Source organism: Cyclopterus lumpus, chromosome 9 (assembly GCF_009769545.1).
Source record: "Cyclopterus lumpus isolate fCycLum1 chromosome 9, fCycLum1.pri, whole genome shotgun sequence".
In the NCBI taxonomy this organism is placed as follows: Eukaryota; Metazoa; Chordata; class Actinopteri; order Perciformes; family Cyclopteridae; genus Cyclopterus; species Cyclopterus lumpus.
This window is the reverse complement of record NC_046974.1, coordinates 19705379-19731229: the sequence shown is the minus strand read 5'-3', so window position 1 is coordinate 19731229 and position 25851 is coordinate 19705379. Positions and strand designations below refer to the sequence as shown.

The 25851-nt window shown below is 42.9% G+C and overlaps 1 protein-coding gene across 1 annotated transcript in view; it reads left to right on the top strand.

Moving 5' to 3' along the window:
• The window catches only part of ipo11 (importin 11), a 100017-nt gene extending 83988 nt beyond the window's left edge, over positions 1 to 16029 (top strand). Inside the window, exon 30 of the mRNA XM_034541826.1 lies at positions 15392 to 16029. Within this exon, the coding sequence (XP_034397717.1) occupies positions 15392 to 15556 (165 nt within the window). The 3' untranslated portion in view covers positions 15557 to 16029. The remainder of the gene's footprint in view (positions 1 to 15391) is intronic.
• Positions 16030 to 25851: the final 9822 nt, after the last annotated feature.

The following is a 25851-nucleotide window of genomic DNA, read 5'->3' as shown; positions in this document are numbered from 1 at the left end:
TGGCCATGTGTGCACATACATGGAATTTGACTCCGGTTAGACGTACAATCTCTCGTTTAACTTGTTATTTGTAATATACAAATAACAAGATAAATATAAAAAGACATTAAAGACAACACAACAGGTATGTACAATATAAAGACAACAACAATGCCAATGAATTGGGGATGTTAGTGCAGAAGGTGGCGATAGTGCAGATGGAGGTGTCTGATTAAGTGTTCATCAGAGTGACGGCCAGAGGAAAGAAGCTGTTCCTATGTTTAGTGGTTTTGGCGTACAGTGCTCTGTAGTGCCTACCCGAGGGGAGGAGTTGGAACAGCTTGTGTCCAGGGTGTGAAGGTCTGCAGTGATCGTTCCAACCCGCTTCCTGACTCCTGGAGGTGTACAAGTCCAGGATGGAGGGCAGGCTGGAACCAATAGTTCTCTCTGCAGACCTGACTATCCGTTGTAGTCTGTCTCTGTCCTGTTTGGTGGCCGATGCAAACCGCACAGTGATGGAAGAACAGAGAAGAGACTGGATGATGGCAGAGTAGAACAGGATCAGCAGCTCCTGAGGCAGGTTGTACTTCCTGAGCTGGCGCAGGAAGGACAACCTCTGCTGTGCCTTTTTCTGGATGGTGTTGATTGGAGGCCCACTTCAGGTCCTGGGAGATTGTGGATCCCAGAAACCTGAAGGTCTCCACCGCAGAGACAGTGCTGTTGAGTATGGTGAGGGGGCATCCTCCCTAAAGTCCACTGTCATCTCCACAGTTTTGGGCTTGTTCAGCTCCAGGTTGTTCAGACCACACCAGAGGACCAGCTGTTCAACCTCCCATCTGTACGCAGACTCATCATCGTTCCTGATGAGGCTGATGACCGTTGTGTCGTCTGCGAACTTCAGGAGTTTAACAGACGGGTCCCCCGAGGTGCAGTCGTTGGTGTAGAGGGAGAAGAGCAGTGGGGAGAAGAGCAGTGGGGAGAGCACACATCCCTGGGGGGCGCCAGTGCTTATAGTCCGGGTGCTGGATGTGATTTTTCCCAGCTTCACTTGCTGCGTCCTGTCTGTCAGGAAGTTTGTGATCCACTGACAGGTGGAGGCTGGCACAGTGAGCTGGGAGAGTTTATGTTGAGCGTCAGTCCACAAACAGGACCCTTGAATATGTCCCTGGGGAGTCGAGGTGTTGCAGCACATGGTGCAGTCCCATGTTGACCGCATCATCCACCGACCTGTTTGCCCGGTAGGCAAACTGCAGGGGGTCCAGCAGGGGCCCTGTGATGTCCTTCAGATGGGTCAACACCAGTCTTTCAAAGGATTTCATGACCACAGACGTCAGGGCGACGGGGCTGTAGTCATTTAATCCGGTGATGGAGGATTTCTTGGGGACCGGGATGATCATGGAGCGCCTGAAGTATTATGGGACTTCACACAGCTCCAGTGATCGGTTGACTATCTGCGTGAAGATGGGGGCCAGCTGGTCAGCACAGACTTTCAGGCAGGAGTGAGACACACCGTCTGGGCCCGGAGCCTTCCTGATCTTCTGTCTGTGAAAGAGCAGGTCTCCTGTAATTTGTGAGTACTTCCAGGCCTCTCCAAACTGACGAGGGGTCGTTGGCTGAAAACATTTTTTCCAGTTTTTCAGTGTAGCTACCTTGATCTCCCTCGTCAATGTGTTCCTGGCCTGGTTGTACAGAGTCCTGTCTCCACCTCTGTAGGCCTCTGACGAAGCTGCCTGAGTCTTGCAGTGAACCAGGGTTTATTGTTGTTTTATGTGCAGGAGGTTTTAGTCGGCATACACTGTAACTCCAGCGTGGCCTCATTGGTCCATCTCCTCACAGTCTTCACCACAGGTTTTGCAGAGTTTCTGCCTGTAGGACGGGAGAAGATCAACCAGACAATGATCAGAGAGTCACAAAGCTCCACGAGGGACTGAGCCTTTAGCACAGTTTGGTGCTGGTACATACGATTGTCAAAAAAAGTCAGAAAGCAAAAAAAACATTAAGTTCAGTCAGAACAGTTCTTTTCACATTTAAAGATGCAGTGTGCATTTGTTTGTTTATAAAGGTCATATACACGTTCTGTGTTGACTTAATGATATACTGAAAGAAAGCCAGGGATAAGGTAGGTAGTCTGGCTAAAATTAAGAAACATTCACTGCATTATGGTACTTTTATTTATTTTTTTCTTCACATAAATGCCACAGTCAGCTAATGATAGTGTGTCAAAATCAAGTGTAAGATGGCAAATATCCAACGTTTCTATCAAATACTTCAACATATCGTACGTTATTTTAGTAAAAATTGACAGGAATGTGTACACAGTTTTGTTTATAATCTGAGTATGGAGCAAATATTCCCCCTCTATTATTAAAAAGAGCATCCCATTAAACGGGCATGCTTTGAAATTTGAGAAGAGAAGGATAAAGAATTATACCTATTACAATGTTACCACATGGCTGTTATTGCTCAGAGTGAATATAAAACATTTCCAGCACTTATTAATTAGTCGTGAAATTGTTCCCCCATTTTCATTATTTTGTATAGATTAGCAATGAGTCTGATTAAGTTCCCCTAAATGACAATTCCATTAAATGTGAATGCTTTGATGTTTAAGAAAGAAAATGATAGAAAACGATATCTAATATTATTACCCAGTGGCTGTCGTCGCTCCGAGTGAACCGGAAAAAAGCTTTTTGAAGCTTTAAAAAAGTACCCATTAATCATTAAATTGTTTTTGTCATTTAACAGTTTTTCATTATTTCATTTGAATGAACAATCAACCTGACCCCGGGGTCCTTTAGAGGTGTATATTTATAGGAAATGAGTTTCAGTGTGTTATCAATTCACTTCGGGCCACACAAAGCTTTGGTAATCAAGGCTTGCCATTCCTGCTTTATTATTGCTGCAGTCTCAAACAGCCCATCAGTGTCAGCATAATTTGGTTTTGTTGAATAACAGACCTCTGTGACAGTGTTATTCTGCACCACAAGATATAGAGATTCTCCTTTCGTGCTGCCTACGGCATACAGAGCTATCAAAATGAGTTTCCGTCTCTGTCGCTCTTGAGCTTTACAGCCATTTGTCCATGGGAGCACTGGGAGTGGTGGGTTCCCAGATTGTGGCAGGATTGCAAATATGTAATAGTTTACCTTTTTTGTTTAGTTTTTTATAACAAAAAATCAAGTAGAGCAGGTATAGGATGCTAGTATATTACATGGATAGACTTCGATGGCCCTCAAGCCTCTTATTAAGTTGTGAGGGTGGCATTGTGTGGCTGTCAGCCGAGTTTGATGCAATTCCCCTCCAGAAGGATGGGAATTATATACAAAATACTGTGCTTACAAAAGTGTTCATGGTCTATTATTTGAATGGAATTCCGGCTAATGTCATTTAAGGAAAATATATTTTAACGCCGAAAGTTGAATAAAATCTACAGATTGGTTTCCTGTGAATTAAATGCACAAATCAAAGTATTGCGTATTAACTCATAGTAATGGCAATGTGTGGCCAGTTCCAATCAGGTGAACATCCCAAGGAGTTCAAAATGCAGTCCCAATAGTACTGGAAAAATACAGCACATCTGTAAATCTGCCTCGAGCAAGCTTTGCTCAGCGGAGTGTCCAGAGAACAGAGAGAGAGAGAGGTCCCCGAGAGGCAATACAACAGCAATTCTCGTAATTTAGTGTTGTCACAGCCAAGACTGTTTCTTTTCTCTTCATGGTAACTGAGACTCTTTTTCACAGCAGACATAACAGGAAAAGAACAGGTGTAATTAACAAGATTAACAATGATTCACTGTCCCAGTGAGCTATTATATTAAGAAAAGCACACACAATCCCAGGACCTTGGGTCGTGAATGAGTGTCTGTCCCCGGCTAATCTCCTGTTCTGCTGCACCCCGTTCTCCTTTTATAATTTTGCTGTGCTTATTGTTTGCACAAGGACCTCTCGTGGTTGCAGTGATTCAAACGGTTTGGCAACATATTTTCACCGACTGCTGACTCCTCGCTCGTCTTAACCGCCTGGTAGGTGTCACAACGGCTTGATTTCAGACTCGTCTTTGGATGCTTCAATCACACATGACAACAGTCATATTTTAAAGCGGCGCTCGATAACGGGGTCCCAGGCGCGATAATGTGTTCACTATCACTTAGCAACTTGACAAATGACAAACTCAACCGAGCTCTGACTACAGGAAGACCGCAAGTTAGCTGCTATTAACCGCTATGTAGTATTGCTCTTTGTTTTTTCCCGTCATTTAAATTCAAATTCTTTTCAACCAAAGACAAATTCAACTCCGCACTAACTACAAGGGATATTGGTTTGTATTTGTTCAATTAAACATTACAACGGTTGTCGTTGCAGACAAACTTGGCAGAGATCTTCACTCTAATTAATGTGCTAAATAATTCATTCCTGTGCTTTTTCCTGCTTTGTTGATGTTTGTTTAGTACTCTAACTGTCTGAGTAGTCAGACAGTTAGAGTAGTACTAAACAAACATCATTAGTGGTGCCCTTTGCTGATTTAGCTGTTTCATGCAGGCATCTGAACAAGACTGCAACCTGCCGTTGAAGATATTAGAATGCAAAACATGCACTTGAGCCAACGCTCGACTCATTATACCCACTTACCTCTCTCGCTGGCTTTGTCTTAAAGTTGTAGCTGTGCAGATTCGATGATGATGCAGCCAAAAGTGTGCTTAGTATTTTCACCTGTCAACTTATTAGTAGGTAGTTATTATTGTTGTTCAAGTGATAAGAACAGTTGATCTTTGGTCTGACAATTCATAGTTGTTAACTTGATCTTAATTACTATTGTGAAGCGTATTCATTCTGAACTTCACTCATTACAGTGGAGAGACCAACCAGTGGTTCAGATAGAGCTGAACAATCTAATTCAGAGCTTGCCAGTCAAGTAATACAATTATTTACTTATATGGTCTTTGCTCAAGACAGGTTGATTAGTTAATCAAACAAGGCATTGACGATGATTGACTGAGAGCAAATGTTGATCTACAATACGTCCACTATGTCGTATTGCTGGCAGTTTGGTCTGAAGAGGGATTCCAAGCAGTCAATGTTCTCTTGATGCTGTTTGCAAAACCATCCAGCGGTTATTGGCAAAGCTTGGATCGGCAAGTAAACCGGCCCATTAATATCATTCTTTTAGTATTGAGCTGCAAGTCCGAGGAGGCTCCACACAACGGATGCTGTTGAAAAAGAAAGCCCACCAAGTGTGTGGCATCCAGCATAATGTTGCAAATTGTTGCTGGATAGTTTGCAGGCAAGCAAGATCACATGCCTGTAGATAATATTGCATTGTTTAGTTGCTTGTTGAGGGTAGTACCAAACTTGTGCACAGTAAATAATTCTGCCCAATAGTTCAAAACTACCGAGCACAAGCTCAAATTTGTCATGATTGTAAATGATGAAAATGTGTTTCACTGACTCGCATGCAGTTGACATTTTTGTACATTCCAGAAGTCAAAGCAACAACACCCTCATACTTTTTGTTAATGTTGGTTCCGCTTCAGAGTCTCATGCATAAAATCTGTCACATTTATTACATTTTCTTTATTCAGTCTGTGTCATGACTAAAGATTTGTCAATTTTTGAGCCAGCCTATGGGACTTGAACACATTCTCTATCTGACATGAAGTGTTTGTACGCCAGCTTTGTGGAATCCCTAAATGATGCGTCTCTGGCCTGAAATGGAAAACACATTTTGAATTCATAGGAAATTTATATATCCTATAGCTATAAGCTATATCATTCATATATCAGAAAATATACAATTAGATTGACCAGAAGATATAGCAGCGTCTTGTCAAAAGAAACGTACCACCAATTGAATACTAACGACTAACTGTTGATCAGCGGTATATTGTAAAACTGGTGGCGGGGATGGGAATCCTGTCACGCACACGTGCAAAGACATTATTTGATTCAAAATGCATGAAAGTGATTCATTCGTCTTGCCTCACACAGTCTTGAGCACTCGGTTCCCTGAGAAATCATCTTCTTGACATCATAAACTGTAAAGTGAGAACATGTGTTTGCATCAAGGCCAAAGTTAAGAGGTGGGATGCGATGCACGAAACCTTTCCAAATACAACTTAGGGGAGGGACGACACACTTATTGTCTCCAAATCTATGTCACCCAATAAGTGGTTCACATGCTTTTCAGAAGGGTCACGAGCTGCCATGATAATTCATTCAGAGAATAACTTTTTAAGAGAGATCTGATATTTGTGATCAACAATTCAATCAATACCTCTAAGGGTATGATTAGATTTTCAATCATTTCAAAAGGTACTGAATGTTCGTTAATGTAAACAAAGAGGCAACCTTTTCATTACGCTTGATTTGGTTGGACTTTATATGCACTACAATTCTTATTTTGATACTAAATAATCAAATGAAATGCATTGCATAATTAAGTACTACTAAATAAAAGTCAGACTTCTCATGAAGTTGCTTGAGGCTGTGGAAATCCTTTGCCAAAAAAATTATATGTTTTAAATGTTTCTGTCCTCGAAAAGCCTTGCAATTGGGCGACCCAAGTGGTGGTGTTAAAATAAAAGATTTTGCAAAACTTAAAATCCCACGCCCCGAAACAACCCCATAGCTGGAAAAAACATTGTGAAACAGTTGCATGATGAGAAGGAGCTTTTGTGCCTAGAATTGATACAGTTGTTGTCTTATGGAAATCCCAGCTCCGATGTCCAATAAAACTCTGGCGATGTCCGCGGGGACAGGCGAGTAGTCACATTTATCAGCAGTGTCTCCGCAGCTCTTTGCGAGCTCCTAACACCATCTCCATAAGCGTTTCCCCAGAAGTATAAATTAGGCTCGACGAGTGTTACTGCCAATGAAAACTGAACATTTCTGCTTTTGCTGCTGATTTTAAAATCAAAACCTCGAAATAACGTTAAAAAAAATATTCCGTTGAAGAAGAGTTTATAGGAAAATGTATTCAATATAAACAAGAAAGAGTAGGAAGCAAAATTAAGATTATAAAGGAAACGTATCCACCGTTTGAGAAACTGCTCAATAGACCACAAATTAGATCAAATCATTCTCCGATATCCGACGGGTTGCATTCAAGCGTCAAGCGGGGACACCTGAATTTCACAAAAGCATTCGATCACAAAAGTGCAACTACAGCCTACAGCATCCCAGTGGATACAGTGGAAGTGGTGGGAGACAGGAGGATGATGGACAACCCCTCCCACCCCATACAGGACACTGGCTGCTCTGTACAGTAAGCGATTGTTGCAGTGTGGAACTTTTTGAGATGTTCTAATCTGCAAAAATTGCTTACTGAATCCTTCCACTCCCGAGTTTTACCAATGCAGAAATTGGTCTTTCCGTGGCTGCCAGGTGGTGCAGCAGATTTCAGACGGGATGTTGCATATCACTGTTTGACCCAGCTTGTCACTCAAAGCCCCCGTTCCAAGAGTCCTCCGAGTCACGACCAATCCGTCAGAGCGCCGCGAAGATTCTCACTGACGATAACTGAATCACAAAAATGATTTACTTATTTAAAGGTTTTTATTTATTACAAGCAATCTGACCCATCCATCATGTTTCTACATTTTAGATCCTCCACATATACATCTTCAATTTGGTTTGGTTTTGATAGAATTGCTGGGGAAATTCTTTCAAGCCAAGTAGTTTCAAAGGATGATGGAGCAGTATGTTGGCACACAACTCATCCTCATACACTGGTAAACATGTGCATTTACAATCCCTACGAACATATATGTTTGTCTCAAACACACAGTGGCCTGTAGGATTATGACTGCAACTTTTCCACTTTTCCCGCGTGACATCCTCAAACCTCACAGCTTCTTCAGAGTTGCTGTAGACCTCCTAGCGGGCTCCTTCAAGTCGCTACTTCCATGTTCTCTCTCCCCCCCCCCCCCCATTTATTTTTACCATGTACATGCATGTGCAGACACCTACACTCGGAGGTTTGTGTTTAGTAATATACACCCTTATGACAAGATGGCTAAAGGGCTCTTACATTTACGCCCTCTAGTATATTAGTAATTAGGGTATTACAATTTGTGCCGCCTCATTTGGTGAGAAAATTACTGCAATCAAGTTCTAATCCTCCCTCTAAATCAAAAAAACCATGAACTAATGAAACCTCAGAAAAGGAAAAGGTTGATAGAGGTGTGAGTTTTTTTCTTATGGGGCAATCTCACTCTTTCTTTTCCGGACCTTGTTTCTTTATGACTGTTGCTCTGACCTCCTGTCCTAAACATTTTACATTTGTCTTGTGTCTTTCTTGATGACTATTTAATGGTGGTGTCTTTTTTTTCTGTATGGTTGATCAATCTTTGCCCCTGAATATAATAACGAAATGACGAATGTACATGACCTTATCTCTCAGCTCACTGTTCGGTGTGCCTTCTTTTTTCCCCCGGCGCCGCAGCTGAAGGACTCGCAACAGTATCTTTCAACACTAAACTACCACAACAAAGGAAACGTTGTTGAATCTGTACCTCTTGCGTCGCATTGCTGTTCCCGTCTAGTAAAGAGCGTGGTTGGTGGCTTTGGGTGTTTCGACAGCCAGGTAACAGAACGCAGCGTGAGCCGGCTGTGTGATTGTCTGTTCTGTGTTTCAGTGGAAGCAATCATACATTCTAGGTGTTCTCGACATATCGCTCTGTCTTTTAAGGGGTGTCTTCTTTTTCAACACACAAGTATACAAATTGTGAATTGGTTACGTATTCGTACTTGAGAACCACTATTGCATCTTCTCGTGCTGTCATCTGACAGGCATAATTCTGCACTGTCAAAACCACCAGCAGCCACCGTTGACGAGCATAGCATTTCCTATTATCTGACAGACCTCTGATCTTTTTGCGGTGTGATTCTGGTGGGAACTATGCAGCATCCGTTGCAGTCCTGCAGTTGTCGCCTCCCGTTCGGAGGATGCTCTAAGTTGGTGTTTGAGTAAGGTCCCCACAAGTGATCGCAACCAATATCCCTTACATGTAAACCTCTTTCTCGTGTCCAGGCGCTAAGCTCTCGATTGGGTCTAGACGCAGTTATTAGAGGTCCTGACACAGTTATTAGAGGTCCTGACAGTATTGATCAGATGGGGCCATTGCATCAACACACAGATTTTTGCTGTCTCTGTCCACCTGTTGTTATTGTGCCAACACGCCGGCAACAGCAGTGGCCCGAGGCATACGTCTGTCAGTCCGCTCCATTCTCCTAAAATAAGATAAGTTCATCCTTTATTAGTCCCTCAGCGGGGACATTTACAGGATGCCAGCAGCAAAGGGTAAAGTGCAAACGAAACATAGTAAAAAAGAAACAAGATGATTAACTGAAATATTATACAGACACATAATAACTATTATTGCAGTGTATTTATACTGCACAGGTTTTAAGTGTTTTGTTGTCTACTGGGAGCAGATCTGGTTGTGCAGCCTGACGGCAGCAGGAAGGAAGCGGTACCTCTCCTTCACACACCGGAGGTGAAGCAGCCAGTGGCTGAAGGAGCTGTACAGAGCAGTGTCCTGTATGGGGTGGGAGGGGTTGTCTATCATCCTCCTGTCTCCCACCTCTTCCACTGGACACACACACACACACACACACACACACACACACTGCATGGACGACATATCTCAGGAACGCCTGGAGGGAATTTCTTACAAATATAGTACAAACATCCACCTGGGTTCAAGAATGAACTGATTAGATTTTGTTGTCACAAATTCTGACAATTTATCACAAATGTCTACACAAGGACAAAGTGGTGTCTTTTTTTGGGACACACATCGATGTAAACTGCAACTTGACTGGCTGCCGGAGGCATACAACCTCAAGGCTCAAATTCCAGGTTTTTCTTAATCTTTTAAATAATAAAACACACATTCTTGTCAGACAGTTACCCACAGAGATTTGGTCTCACAAACATCTCCCACAACAACACAAACACACACACACCCACACACAATTGAATAAGCCAAATCTTGTCTGAGTAACCAGATTAGTTTAAATAGAAATCATTTAAATGATCACGGACTAAGAAATGTTAATCTCAGTTATAATTGGGACTATTTAGAAGCCCTGTAACGCATTCCTGACATTACTGGTGCATATTGCAATTAAAAGAAACTGATTCATTATAATAAGGGAACTCCACAAATTTCCCAGATTAAGATCAGTTAATGTGGAGTGGTATCTATGAGTCTGGAGAAGCTTTGTCAAGTCTGAAGAAATGACCCCAGTAATGTTTATCAGGTCGTTTTTGAATATCAGATTCCTGTCATATTTTGCATTGAAAGTATAAGGAATATGATAATAATATCTATATATATATATATATATATATATATATATATATATATATATATATATATTTTAACAGCTTTTTGATAGCTGATATGTGCAGGAGTTGGAGGAGGAGAAGCTTGAGGTAATTGGATTAGAGTCAGACTGGGATATTTAGCAGGCCCTTTCCCACCAGTGCATCTCTGCCAACAGATGCACACATATAGAGACTTTCACTCCCATGCATAATATCCATTAGCCACGCTCTCACATATGCTTCCATAAAAACTGGCAAACGCATATGAAATGTATGATATATATCTTTATTAACTGTGAGCATACACCAAAAAGAGAAAGATGCTAAATAATTTTGTAAAATCGCTCTGCGCTGTAGTTTTCAGCAAGCGTTGCTCAAACAGGTTTAAATAGTACCCTTGTTGGAGACTTTTTTCACAAGTGAATGAAAATAGAGCATCCTGCTCTATTTACAGCAGGATGAAATCGACTCAAACTGAATTAAGTGCCTGTATTCACGGTTGTGAAGGAACTGCTCGCCCAGTACACCAAGAGAGGTCTGTTGCAGGCGAACAAGCTGTGTCAGGCTTTGGATACACAGGCAATGCTTTATTAGGATTAAACAACCGGTGTAATTAATGAACATTAATTGAGGCTCTCATTTGTCTGTATGACAACCCTGATAATAAACTGAATAAATACAAGCACCAAAAAAAACATTTGTCATCGTCTGGACCGTGTCGATACCGATGGAGCAAGTTGAATCTGTGTTTAATGGGAATTTTACATGAGGTAAAAGTGGCCCCAGTTGTGGGGGCAGAGCATCATTATTTTAATAATCATGCTCATAATTAGAGGTTGTTTTAGTTTTTCCTCTCATGCCGACCTCGCCCACTTCCCTATTTCGTGTTTCGTGGTCTCTGCTTTATTTTTCCTCTCTGCTCACTTGGAAACGACTAAACCACGACTACTGTCTCTCTTCTGTTCGTCCTGCCTCTCATTTATCTTCCACTCTCTCCAAGGCACGAGGACCGGTGGTTCTTTATCAGTGATTAGGGGGCATGGCCCTCTCCTTCTGACCATCGCTCCAAATCTGTTCTTCCTCAAGCCTCCCCTTATTTGTGATATTTGGTCTGTGCACCATCGGCTTGGCTGTGCTCTTAGTCTTCATGCAGATTGCTCTGCTTTTTCTTTTTTAATGTGTTGTTTATTGCACCTCTACTTCTCCACCTGTTTTCCTGTTCTCTTTTCCTTGTTCATCCAAACGCACTGAATACTCGCCCATTTTATCTTGCCGACACTCTGAACTTTAAAATGTAAATCTGTCACTTCTCTCGTGTATAATTTACCTCAATTGACTTGAACCAAACCTGTTTCACACGACTTTTCCATTAACTTGCTGAGCAAATAACATGAATAAGACATACACTCAGTTTATAAAATCATCTGCATCCCAAAACATTTGTATTTTGATATTTCTCTCTCTCTCTCTCGTTCAATCTCCTCGTGGGCAGCAGACTGACATATTTTAGCCAGATTTTGGTGGATCTGTGCATAGAGCATGACGTTGTTCAATTAGGCTATTGATTAATTGTTGTGGGTTTTGAAACCGCGATGGCACCTTTCACAATACATAAATAAAACTTCTTGCCAGTACCCTTCTGGCTCTTTATGATTGAGCATTGCTCCCATTTGCTTTGTGTGTTTATGTTTTAGAAATTAATTAATACAAATAATGAAATGTATAAAACACTCGTTGCATAGCTATCTGTCAATTTGGCCTTGAACCAAAGCTCTCCTCCTCCGAGGTGCAAATACACAACGAGTGGTCCCGTTTTTAAGCAGCCGTTGGATTAGTTGTCCTATATAACCGCGGAGACGCTAAAACGTGTGTCGAGAATCACTTTTCGTGAACAATAATGAAGCTTTGTGTCATTTCCGACCACTTGGGAGCAGCTTGCACGTCTAGGCACCGTCACCGAGAGCGCTGGGCTGGCGAGGGCCTGTCGACGATGTTTCATAAATTAGTTGATGAAATTAAGATCTGCCCGCAGCGTAATCCTCTGAACCCCACGCTGTCAGCGTCCCTCCCTTGCACAATACCGTTCTTCATTTACACTTCAGCACATCACACAGCCCCACAGCTCGTTACATCACTCCGAAGTGAGCGTACGTGTTCACACACAAACACTCGTGTACTGTGTGCTCGCAGTTCGACATCCGGCACCCCGGGGTGCGAGATAAAGGCTGGGTAGTGCAGGTTGTTGCATCATTAACTCCAGTTAGCGATTGTCTGCCTGACTTAGTTTCCTTTAATGTCCTCTGCTACAAGCGCGCTTTCCCCCTGAATAGAGCAGCCTGCTGTGGTGAACAAACGAGAGGAATGGAAGTAAAAAAATAAAATAAAGAGGTTGATTCGTAATGAGCCCACTTGTGTTTATCCTCCTAAGTTTAGTCCCAGATTTCCTGTCAACAGTAGAAATATATATATGGAGCTGATTTTGAATGGACTGTGTTTGCCTTTGTGTGGACAGCGATCTCAGAGAAGTGTGTGTGTGGGGTTTAAAACCTCCTTGCTGGCCCATTTTTACGGCATGGGACAGCACCAGTCCAGTGATTGCATTATAGATGAAGCCCCGTCATTTCATCCGTCTCTCTTCATGGTGCCCTGCCTCCTCCTCTGGCCTGAACAATGGGGTGCAGCTTCTCGCTCTCACGACGTCCCGCGTCACCTCGTTCTCCGTTGATAGCCGGCTTCCCCGTGTTCTCTACATCAACGTCATCGTGCCTGTTCCTGGCAACCCCTTCTCTCGCTCGACAATACTCCCTTCTCTTGTTTTGCGTTCGTGGTCCCTCGTCTACCACTTTCTTCACTTTTCTTTTTCAACTTTCCTCTCTGCTTGGCAATCACATCCTCACCTCCTCTTGCCTCTCGCCTCCTTTGTTCTTTGTTCTCTTCTCATCTCTGCCTCTTTTCTTCCCCGGGGATGACACTGGATCCCCCTTATTGTTTTTATTGGTAGCTTCCACTCCTCAGATTAGTTTGTGTGCAGTGGACCTTCGTATATTGCTCTTCATCCTGGCGCTCGGTTGTCAGCTATCTAAACATTCTGCCTTTTTAAGCTCATGTAAACTGACATGCATCCTGTTTACACTCTGCTGTCTCAGTTTAACACTCTCTTCATCTGTTGCATATTCATCTTGCATAGTTATTTAGTCATCATTATCCTTTTCAATCTACACACCATCTTCAAACACTCTTGGAAGTGCACATCCACACACATTTATTTTACGCCTTTGTTTTAATACTTCGGCTGAGTCTTTGCACACCGTACTTACAGCCGACTTGTAATTGCATGTTTCACCACTAAACAGGAACTTACCTCTGATATTTATTGGGACTCATGCAGATGTGGATTTGTGTTTTTCTGTGTCGGATTAGATATTAAAGAGAATCATAGTGATAAAGAAATACTATCAAAACCTTTTTTTTCTTTTGGCTCACTCACATCAGTTGTTGGCGCTTTGGTTCCACACAAACACACACCAACTGTCAGGATACAGGCCTCTACACACACACACACACACACACACACACACACACATCCTGCAGGTCCTTGTGCTGAATGTAATTATGCAGGTTAGATGACAGCAGTTCCATTAAGCCACTCTCCAAGAGCCACTCTACACTAGTTTGATTGCACCGTAATGACAAAGAAACTAATTAGCATGACAAGTATTCCCCCCAGTGGTTGGCCAGACACCAAGAGTTGCCATTACAGTATTTGTGAGTAAGAGTGCACAAGCTTGCCCAAATGTCAAGTGTGCGTATGCTAGATTATAAAGATTAAGTCACAAAGGGTGTTTGCTCTCAAACGACTGGAGGAGGAGGGTCAAGCAGCGTCACGTAATTGCGTAATAATTAATTAATCCTGCTGGGAAATAAAAGCAAGTGAGAGTCAGCATGAAACTTCAGGAGCACTAATACACACACGTGTATGACACAAATATCACTTTAAGAGCACTTAAAGGTTCAAGACGCCTAGTACAGCGAGCACCATTTACATTGTTCAAAAATCAAATCATCACTTTTTTAATTACCTTTTTAAAGTAAACCGATTTGTGTTTTGATTGTTTAACGACGTTCACGGGGCGCCCCTCTAATGTACTTGCAGGCGTTTGAACCTTTCCGTGGTTGTTTTCCTCGGCCCTTGCTTCGGCCCACAGCGACGTGTCGGCTATCGTGAAACCATCATATCCTCTTGGTTTTTCTTCTTTTTTTTTTTACTCCATTGTCAGGGATTATGTTTCAGATCTGTCTTCTGCGTAAAATGGTTGTCAGCGGCTGCAAATACTGAATAATTTTCTCTAGCTCGAGGTTTGTGCTCCAGCCGCTACATTTTACATCTCAACACTTTGTCCATTCCTAGACCACGAGGTGCTTCCACACCAGCACATCACCCAAAGATGGTGTCAGTACCGTCTCACCCTCATGCCAGTTAACCCACCAGTATTAAATATGAGATCTTACTGGGATGACAATCAGTGGCAGAACAAACAAAAACAACTCCACACTGTCCAAACTTGACAGCCTGAGGCCAAGAGTCTGTCCCAGATTGAGACGAGAATCACTCTCCAGCTGCCATGCAAAGTGAGCAAAGCCCTTATCCAGACTGTGAAGCGTGCTAGGGAGAGCGCCACCGAGCTATTATCCCCCGCAAAATCAAACCTGGAAGCCCCCACTGACCCGGCCCAAACCAGATTTGAATCCCTTTACAGAGCAAATCTGCAACAAAAGCATGAGAGACGAAAGGAAATCCCCAAATCCAGATGTGCTACTATAGCCAAGAAGAATCCAACCCTTAATTGCTGCCGAAATATTCAACCTCTGTGTATTTACTCAGGAGAGGAGGAGGAGACGGTCAAAAGAAAATGTGCAGCATTTGTCTTTCAAGACGTGATGTTGCTTGAAATGTGTTTATATTTAGATTCTTGACAAAACGTCCGAATTGACTTCTATTGGTATTTAACCCAACATGTTACTTGAACGCACTCCGTCCGGCAGTGTCCTAATTAACTTGTCCTTTTTCTTTGTCCCACTACAGTTGGCCCTGGAGGACCCGGTGCACAGCGTGTCTCTCCAGCAGTTTGTGTATGAGAAGCTGAAGGCGCAGCAGGCCATGATGGGGGACCAGAGCTTCGGGGTCCTGATGGAGACCGTGGACACAGAGCTTGTCAGGCAGCTCCAGGAGTTCCTCAAAGGCCTCTGAATCACATCTAGAATCCTTTTCTACGTTTCACGAACACCCACCCACCCCTCAATTTTCAAAAATGTACTGCGTGTGGACTAATTCCTGACCTCTATCCAGGCTTTTGCCTTATCTATATTCAGACCTAGCCTTGTCCAATGTCCTCAGCTAACACGCCGTGTCCCTTTACATCCTTTTTTATCAAGGTGGGGCCTATGTGGCTACTTGGAAAATGTCAAAGTACCTCCACCCACACTGAAACATCACCACACCAGAGCTTCCACTCAGTTGGTCTGTAGTTTTCTTCAATTTCGGTGGTTTTGAGTTGGAATGGGTAGAATATACGATGGATGGAAACAAACATTTGGGGGTTTGAGGAGTAGACCGGAAATAATCACCTGCCGGTGCCAGAGCGGGATGCTCGGACTATTTTCTACGAAGAAACGTACAAATTGTAGCAGAAATGTGGATAAAGTGTAACTAAAGGACCTAAAGACGTGTGTACAGAATCTATTCTTGAAGAGAAGAGAGAGAAAAAAGAAATGTAATTTTTTTATCTATGTAAAGTATGGATGAGATTATGCAGGATGATATTTTACCTTTTTATTTAGTTTTTACTTTGTGTTAATTTCTCTTCAATTAAAAAAAAAAAAAGAAAAAAAAGAAAACGTTTTCATAAGCAGAGGTCAAGTTGAAGTAACTACTGAGAACTTTTACTTTCATTTCGAGGCGGGTTTGAGGGAATTTAGTTTGGACTGTAAAATGGGTGATTTTTAAATGGTTGATTTGTAAGAGTGCTGAACCACATTTCTTTGTATATACATACTGCTGCTAACTGATGCTGTGTGTTGGAGCACTTTAATAACCAAAAACTGTTTCACCTGTGATCTGTTTCTCAGTGGCACATCTTCTCACACGCTTGTACTCGAGCACAGGTCTAGAAAAGCCTCACAGCAGCGCGGTCGTTCAAATTCCACCCCGACCTTGACCCGTTGCCATATTTCATGTCTCAGTGCTTACTCGTACACAATACTGAATAACTGAAAACGTAACATGCCAATTAGGTTGTGTCTTTAAAAAACACTTAATTTCAAACAGCATCTCATTGGCTGTTAAAGAAGTCCTATTGTGAGCCGCTGTGGCTTTATAAGTCAACGTACATTACGTCGCTGTGCTGCTCCACTGCTGGATTTCTCTTCCTTCTGATTTGAACAATCGTTGATGACATTTTAGTAGAGGCGTTGCTAAAACTGTTTTTTTCCAGGAGCTTGTAGTGGCAGGTGGACATGTTTCATGCAAGATCTGAAATTGGGTTTTAAAGAAATATATCTATTGTTATAATTTGAAACTCTTAACGAGATTTAGATTTTTATAGTCTTTTCTTCTGGGATTTATGGATTAATGTAGTTTTATTTTTTCATCAGGTTGGTCAAGCTCCCTGGGAGAGAGATAATCCTGACTCTCGCTCCTCTGACACTGATGGAGTTGAGTAGCAGTCAGAATTACGGCCTTACGCTTTCAGCCTTATCTATCCTTATAACAAGAGTTTTCTTATTATTCTGTTAATTTCTTGACTCGTTAAACAAAAGATGATTCCTGTGCTCGGATTTCTTTCTTTCTTTTAAAGACCGCAATTATGAAGTATAGAGCGTACCGCAAAGTACAGTAGAGGGATGTTTCTGGGCAATCAAGTTGGTTATGCTTTGATGAGAAATATTCAGTTTTGCTTTTTCCAAAGCATTTAATAAAATGCAATAATCAGCCAAAATATTATACTGTGTATTTCTGTTACTTATTTAATGATCCATGCACCGGCAAACACCTGATCCTTGCTACTGGTTCAAAGAGTACATTATCCGCTCTACTCTTCTTTGGAGTATGTTTATTTAAGGGACCTTCTTTTCATAATAACATAAGCAACTAGAGAGAGTAATGTGTTCAACAAAAAAATGTTTTCAAAGCAGAATATTGCTTTCTCCGTACATTGTATTGCTTTTTGGGAATTCTGTAAACGCTGCAGCAGTCAGCAAATGTTGCAGTAATAAATTAGTGGGGGACTTTGTTTATTTTTATTGTTACATAGCATTTAGGTTAATGCTGGCACCACAAAGCAAATACTTTGTCTCAAACTGACAACTCAAAGTTTGTCCGCAGACCGCGCAGGTACAAGAAAACAAAGGTGGCAGTGGACAGCATCGACCCGTTTGTCTTAAGTGCTCGAGAATAAATTAACTTCAGGCAACCGTTCACTCAAGTGGCTTATGGAGTGCAAAGAAACGATTAAGGATTCTTCACTTCCACCATGCTTCTGCTTTTCTCCCCAACCTCAATAATCCAAGGGACTCATCCTCACTCCTATTGCACGTACTACCAGTGTAGCCCTTTAGAGACAGATAAGAGCCGCAGGTGGACTATCGATGCATTGTGTTAATTATCCTGTGGGAAGCATGACAGGAGAGCAGGAGGATTACCTCTAATCTATGATTTGCATTCGTCGTTGGTTGAGTTCCCCACTTCAAAGCGCCGTGTTCCTCATTCACTTATTTATGCACCCGTCAATGCTCCCTCCCCCCCCCCCCCCCTCCTCCCCCCACTGCAAAAAAAAAAAGGGTACGCTATGTCATAATGTTTGACCCTGTAATATTTCGGCACTGTGTATACAATAAATGAATATCTTAATTAATTCCAACGACAGCAGCCAGTAATAAATAACTAGACATTAATAAATTGAGCTAGCACTGTCACCCTCACAGCAAGAGTGGTGGGGGTTCAATCCACGATCGGGTGGGCGGTCCTTCTGTGTGGAGTTTGCACGTTCTCCCCGTGGCAGCGTGGGTTCCTCCGGGTTCTCCGGCTTCCTCCCACAGTCCAAAGACATGCAGCTTAGGTTAATTGGAGACGTAGGCGTGAGTGTGAATGGTGGTCTGTGTATGTGCCCTGTGATAAACCCTGCTGGGATCGGCTCCAGCGACCCTAAATAGGATAAGCAGTTTGGATAATTGAATGGAACATTAACAAACTTTCTATATAGCTGGCAAAAAAACATTTAGGCAAGCATTAAAAGGAATTGTACACAGATTCACTTTCCTTCCAAAAGTTAGATGAGAAGATTGATACCACTCATGTACGATAAATATGACGCTGGAGCCGGTTAGCGTAGCTTAGCTTAACATAAAGACTTCACAAAGAGGAACACTGCTGGCCTGGCTGTGTCCCAAATGTGTTGATGTTACGCCTAACCTTTTGCATGGATTAAAACAGTCGGGATATACCGTGTTTACTGGTGAGCTATAGAAAGGCTATTGCGCGGGTTTTGTTACCTGCAGACCTCTTTTCTTCTGACATCCATGGCAACGTCTGTCTCCTCGGCCGCTGGTCAATGAGTTGCATCAGCAAGTTCACCCACGGTGACCCTCAACACTCTCAAAGTCACCCGACTCACAGGCCATTCTCGTTTGATCCCGACTTAAAACGTAGATGGGTAAAACGCCTCACAGATCATACCCGTATAAAAGCTCTTCCTTGAAGTGTCCTTTGAGTCCCTCCTTACCTTTTGCTTTGACAGTTACCTGTCACTCTGATTGTTTGAGGGCTTTTGAGTGCTGCGATGGCAGGAAACTCTCGGTGTGGGCGAGTGCCCACGTGCCTCTGTGTATTGATTCTGATTAGAAGTGTCGGCTCTTGTCTGCCGGCTGCGGCCTCCCCGAACTCCCGAGCATGTGCGATCATTACTGCACGTGGCCCGGACAGCGTGTCTTTTGGGCATCGCAGCTATTCGAGCTCGACGTGTGCAACGTCTCGTCTCGCCCATCGGATGTGAAAATTCCACTGATTAAAAAGTGTCACACTTTGGTCCACTGATTAATGAGTTTCGTAGAGCAGGTGAGAGTTGTGTGGAGGCGACTAACAATGGCTTTAAAACACCCACTGTCACTCTATACAAAGAGCACTGGTGTGTGCGTGTGTGTGTGAGAGAGAGAGACATGTGTTGACAGACAAAGCCAGCCATTTTCTTAACGTTAATTAAAAGGCTAGAATTATGTCGTCACATCAAAATGTAACAAAGGAGTCGAGTGTTGGTCGGACAAAACCAGCAGTTTGATAGCATCACCTCAGGCTCTAGGAAACTTTAAAAAGGCGTTGACACTATTTACCGTCATCTTATAGAAGAGAAGTTTAATTGACTGACTAAGAAACAATTTGGCCGATTAATCTGATAATCATAGTGCTACCATACTTTAATTCTATCAGGCCTGTACATTTGAAGTCCTCGGGGGCTCTTTAGCAAGTATTTGACACTCATCCAAATGCCTAACGGAAGCAGTAAATGCTTTCATATATTACCATCGTTGCGAGTGGGGGAAAAAAAGCTGCACACAACTTGTTCTTTGTACCAGGCACAGGCAGCAGCGTAAGTGAATGCTAATTAATATTTGATGAAAAATAAAATCACTGGGTGATGAGAGCTTATACAAGGAAAATAAAATGTCATACTCTGTAGGAGAGCAGAGATGGGAACACAGAAAATGGAGTCGCCCTCTGCATCTACTTCTCAGAGTATTACAGTATTGATTATGCTGCGTGCAGCCGATACTAATAAGACCGGTGGGCACTCTGTGTTCCACTGGTATTAATGTAGACTGTTTCGTCTCCCGCCTGCTCATAAAAGTGTAGACCAGTTACCCAATGAGATTACTCCCTATTTATCATCATCAAGTGTCAACTCTTAGTTGAGTTCCAACTCAAATAAGTCTGTAACACAGAGTATCGAGAACTATATCAAAATGTATATTGACAGTGACAGATATGTATTAAAAACAGATACAAATCTGTAAATAGCAGTGGATATTTGTGTATTAGAGGGTTATTGACAGTCTATGACTGATGTTAACTGTTTGTCTGGGGTTTGAATGTCAGTTAGTCCTGATGAGCAGATGGCCCCTTGCATGGTAGCTCCTCCCATCAGTGTATGATGACGACAAGTAGTGTTGAAGCGCTTTGAGTGGTCGGAAGACTAGAAAAGCGCTTTACAAGTGCAGGTCCTTTTACCGTTTGTTTTAGCGCACAGAGTTCTGTAGCACCTCCCACAGGGGAGAAGTTGTGAGGAAACAGGTTGTGTCTCGAGTCTGAAGGGTTTGCAGTGATGTTTCCTGACTCTAGGTGTTTAAGTCCTGGATGGAGCACCAGTGATTTTGTCGTAGTCTGTTCCTGTCCTGTTTGTTGGCTGGTCCAAACCACACAGGGATGGATGTGCAGAGAAGGGGACGGGGATTATGACTGAAGTGAGCTCCTGAGGCAGATTTAACTTCCTGAGCCCACACAGGAGGTGCATCCTCTGCTGGCCCTCGTGATGGTGTCTAATATACATGTTAGAAGTCCACTTGCGGCCCCAGGAGATGGGGGGTGGGGGGGTGAATGCTGATGTCCATACACAGGATCCTTTGCGTATGTCCATGCAGCGTTTAGGTGTTGCCCGGTAGTCAAACTGCAGGGGTCCACCAGGTGGGTCTACAAAAGATTTGATGATCTTCGACGTCAGGGCGACGAGCCTGTCGTCCTTTAAATCTGAGACGCAGGGTTTATTGGAGATTGGGATGGTAGTGGAGCATTTGAAGCAGGTTGGGACTTCACACAGCTCCAGTGATCCGTTTAGGATCTGTGGGATGATTGGAGGGGGGGGGGGCAGCTGGCCACCGCAGACTGTCAGACAGGAGGCCTGGTGCTTTCCTGATTTTCTGTCTGTGAAAGAGCTGGCACACGTCCTCTACACACATCATATCATTTAGGCAAATATCTTGTGAAGCCGTGTGTGTGTTTAGACGACATTATTTACTGTTGCATTCACTAAAAGTCTTTTCTCAATCTGGAAGTATAATAGTTTTAGATTCGGCTGGTATTGCATTGCACCTTTTTAGAGTGTCTTTGGATCTATATGCATAGGTTTTCCTGGAACTGGACACAGGTGATGTATGGAATTGACCACTTCATTGATCATCTGTAAAGGGTCCTGGTGACCTATGGTGTTGATTGTTTCCGTCTTACTGATTTAAACTGTTATGTTCCCGAGCAGAAACCAATGATCTGTCCCTTTCTTCTGCCGCACAGTGGGTCTTTTTTCTTCTTCTTTCAAACTGAGAAAGCAAATTTTCTGGGTTGTCTTCGAGCGCCTGAGGAGACCTCTGCTGTGAGCACGGCGTTCCTCGTCTCTTGTCCTAATGTCAATGCACGGTATTGACACCTGTCGCACAGCTGTCGCTCCACAGAATTAGATATTGACAAAGTAGTCAGTCTTCACACAAGTATTTGGAGAAGGTGGACAACTTTCAATATTTAATATTTAGATGTTTCAGGCAATCAGTGTTATCATATTGTCCCTGACATGATGGTGCAAACGGATGGAATTCCGGAAGATAAATTATCTTAAAGTAAATCTGGCCTAATCCCCTAAAATGTCTTACCCCTAAAAGGAATCATTGATAAGCGGTAGCCAAAAAGGGGTGTGGAGTCTATGTATGTACGTGTTTGCAATTTTAGACTGCAGTGCTATTAGTAAAGAGATGGATTAAGAAAAGGGTACTTGAATTAAATAAATACTGAACAATTTGAGGTGAATTGCAGTTCCCCTCCCCCCCCCTCTACTATCTGGTCTGTGCAGCTCCAGCTTTACACAACACAGGTGGAATCAAGTGCAGCAGCAACTTAATGTCAGTCAACCCGGTCAATACGACAGCGTTGTCTCAATGAGGAAAACACATTTGCAGAAGCACAGGCAGGCCCATACATGTATGAGAATTATCATACATGCAGTGGCAGAAATGGGGGGGGGGAGGAAAAACACATTTAAACAAGATCTGTTTGCAAATGCAAATTTCTGTGTTTTGATACAGACATCGTCGGCTTAGTTGCATCTCAACGGCAATATTCCCTGCCCGTGCTCACACCAACTGGGAAATTTCCCTTGAGCATTTTGTTTATCCTCTCAGAGAAACGCACACAGTCGCTAGAACACCTTACCCTTAACGTTGAACCAATACCTATCAGACAAAGCCTCCACTGGAGGTGAACATTGTATGCTTAGCAAAGATATATTAGTAATATCTGCCGCTGGCTTGAATTATACTGCAGAGGTGGTATTGTGTCCACCCCGTGTAGAAAACAGCGGTTTAGCCGCAGCTGTTGCTGAAAGACTTTGCTGGCACAGCTCCATGTCACAAGTAAGGGAGGCAGTCAAAACACGGCTTTAATCTGCAGTTCATTATTCATGTCTACGTGTTGGTTCGTAATTAGCGACTCTCACTGGAGCCCGACACGGGATTGTCCTCAGTTCACCCGACAATGGTGTTATTTTTTATTTTTTAGTTTGTTTTTATATGGCTCGTGATAATCCCGCTGTCAGCCTCTTGACAGGTGTTTGACAGCATGGTTACGTGGTCCACTCAAGTACCTGTGACTGGAGAGTGTGTGATTTAGAGAGCTGAGTGAGTGGAGTGTAAAATCATCACCCACACAAACATACGCCTCACCACATCCTCCCTTTCTACAACTCTCCCCTTCACTCTCTTATCGCGCTCAATCTCTGTCTCTCCCTGCTGGTGGCTGATTAATATTGGATGGCAAAGCTGGCCTTATTTTTCTTTCCCCCCCCCTCTATCAGAGAAAAAGAATAGAAGGTTGCATATGAACATCATGCATGCACAACTACAAAGCCAATGACACTAATACTATAGTAGGACTTGTGCATTATATTAACAGTCTATTTACTGCAGCTTGAAAGGAGGAAGTCATTCAAAGTGAAGACTAGGCTCACATAGTCACACCCCCTTTTTAATATCAGAAACAGCATGGTAACCGTGAAGTGAGCAGCACTTAAAAATAAATAAAAGGTTTGATGCAGCTAGCTCTCGCTTGTCAGTTGCCAGACTCCAACAACGTCGGAGGAATCCTCAACAAGAGATTTATGAGCGCCCTGGAGGTGCAGACACCTTGTTGGATTACCTGATGGCTCGTGGTTTCAATTTCGCATTATAGGGGATTTACAAGTTGAGCAAAGGATTTCATCAGTGACAGCATTTGCTTCTGATATTATGGTTCTGTGGGCTGCCTGTTTAATATACAGTACATGTCACACAGGATGTCGTTACGCTTGAATCTGTTTGCTCTGTCATAATTTCTTTGCAAATTCCGAATGCATGTAAGCCCTCGTCATTGTGTTTCGAGCACGGTGGTGGATTATGTTTATGACATGCAGGTTTCCGCGCGGCACCCTGTTTTGCATCATGTTCCTTTCATAGATCTGTTAGTCTTTTTAGTTTGGGAGTTATGAGCTTTATCCTGCGCATCCGATATCCTGGAGGCTGGGACTTTCTGTAGGGGACCAAGATTAGTCTCAAGATGATAAAAGGGATAAGAAAGAGAAGCATATATATATGTATATATTTCTATTTTAGGTCTTTTTTTCTTGTGGAATACGGAATACCTTCACCCCCAAAAAAACATGCAGATGAAACACTACGTTTTGGTTTAAGTGCTCATATCTCATGTCCACACCAAGTCCATGACTTGGGATGTGGGGTCAAAGGTCAGTCCGGGCACCTAAAAAGTAGGTTTTCATGCAAAAAAAAAAAGCAGAATTTTTGATTACGTTTGTATTTGACGTATCACAAATACGTTTAATGAGATGCCGCAGAAGTCCGAGAGGGAGGGTGGACGAGTCAAACATCGGGGCTAAAGTAGCGCATTTATATAAACCCCAAAACACGATCTTTTAGTAAACCTAGCCAAGTAGTTTTTTTTTTAAACGTCAAAAGCATCACATTACATTATATTACATGTCATTTAGCTGACGCTTTTATCCAAAGCGACTTACAATAAGTGCATTAAACCATGAGTCCAAACTCAGAACAACAAGAATCAAGCAAGTACAATTTCTTCAATAACGTTAAACTACAGAATACTATCCGTAAGTGCCATTTAAGTGCTACTAAAGTGCTAAACAACAAAGTGCTATCGGTAAGGGACATTTAAGTGCTACTAGAGTGCTACTACGGCTCCACCTTCCTTATTCAAGGTATAGTCTAAAAAGATGTGTTTTTAGTTTGCGACGGAAGATGTAGAGACTTTCTGCTGTCCTGATGTCAATGGGGAGCTCGTTCCACCAATGAGGAGCCAGCACAGCAAACAGTCGTGACTTTGTTGAGTGTTTAGCTCGAAGTGAAGGAGCTACGAGCCGATTGGCAGAAGCCGAGCGAAGTGAACGAGCTCGTGTGTGAGGTTTGACCATGTCCTGGATGTAGACCGGACCCGATCTGTTCGCAGCACGGTACGCAAGTACCAATGTTTTGAAGCGGATGCAGGCGGCCACCGGTAACCAGTGAAGGTCGCAGAGGAGCGGAGTAGTGTGGGTAAATTTTGGGAGGTTGAAGACCAGTCGAGCAGCTGCATTCTGGATGAGCTGTAGAGGTCGAATGACATTAACAGGTAGACCTGCCAGGAGGGAGTTGCAATAGTCTAGCCGTGAGATGACCAGAGCCTGGACCAGAACCTGGACCAGAACCTGTTCCGCCTTCTGAGTGAGAAGAGGTCGTATTCTCCTGATGTTGTACAGCATGTACCTACAGGAGCGTGTTATTGCGGTAATGTTGGCAGTCAGGGAGAGTTGACTGTCGAGCGTCACTCCGAGATTCCTGGCAGATTCATCACGAGCGGTTAAACTTATACAACGTTCATACATGTGTCTAGAAATGGAAATATGAAACTCGGAAACACGCACATGTTGAAGCATCTTTAAATGTTGATTAATAGTTTGCAGACACGCACGATGTGAGCGTTTTACTCTACCGGCTGCTTGGAAACTGCTGTCGGTCTTGATTCCTGAAATAATCTAATATTTCATCATTTTTTCACATTCGATCATATCTTCCAGATGTATGAAAATCATTTAATTTTCATAAATCATCCAGCCCAGTTTTCTATCCACATTTCAAAGCAGTTAATGGGGCACAACTCCACGTACCTCGTTCACTCAAAAGAAGTGCTGCAGCAGGCTGTCACAGTGCATTGGAGTGGCTATTTTAAAACCGGGCTGTCATTTGTAACGCTACTATGAAGGAGCAAATGTGGCTGAGAACGGGCAACAGACGGATGCTGCAGAAATAGTCAAATGTAGGAGGGATATTAGATTAGAAACAACCACTTGGGTTTGGGTTGAAAGGCTCCTGTAGCATCGTGTTAACTGGACCGTGGAGTCACCTTGGGGACACCTTAGGGACACCTTGGGGACACCTTAGGACACCTTAGGGACACCTTAGGGGACACCT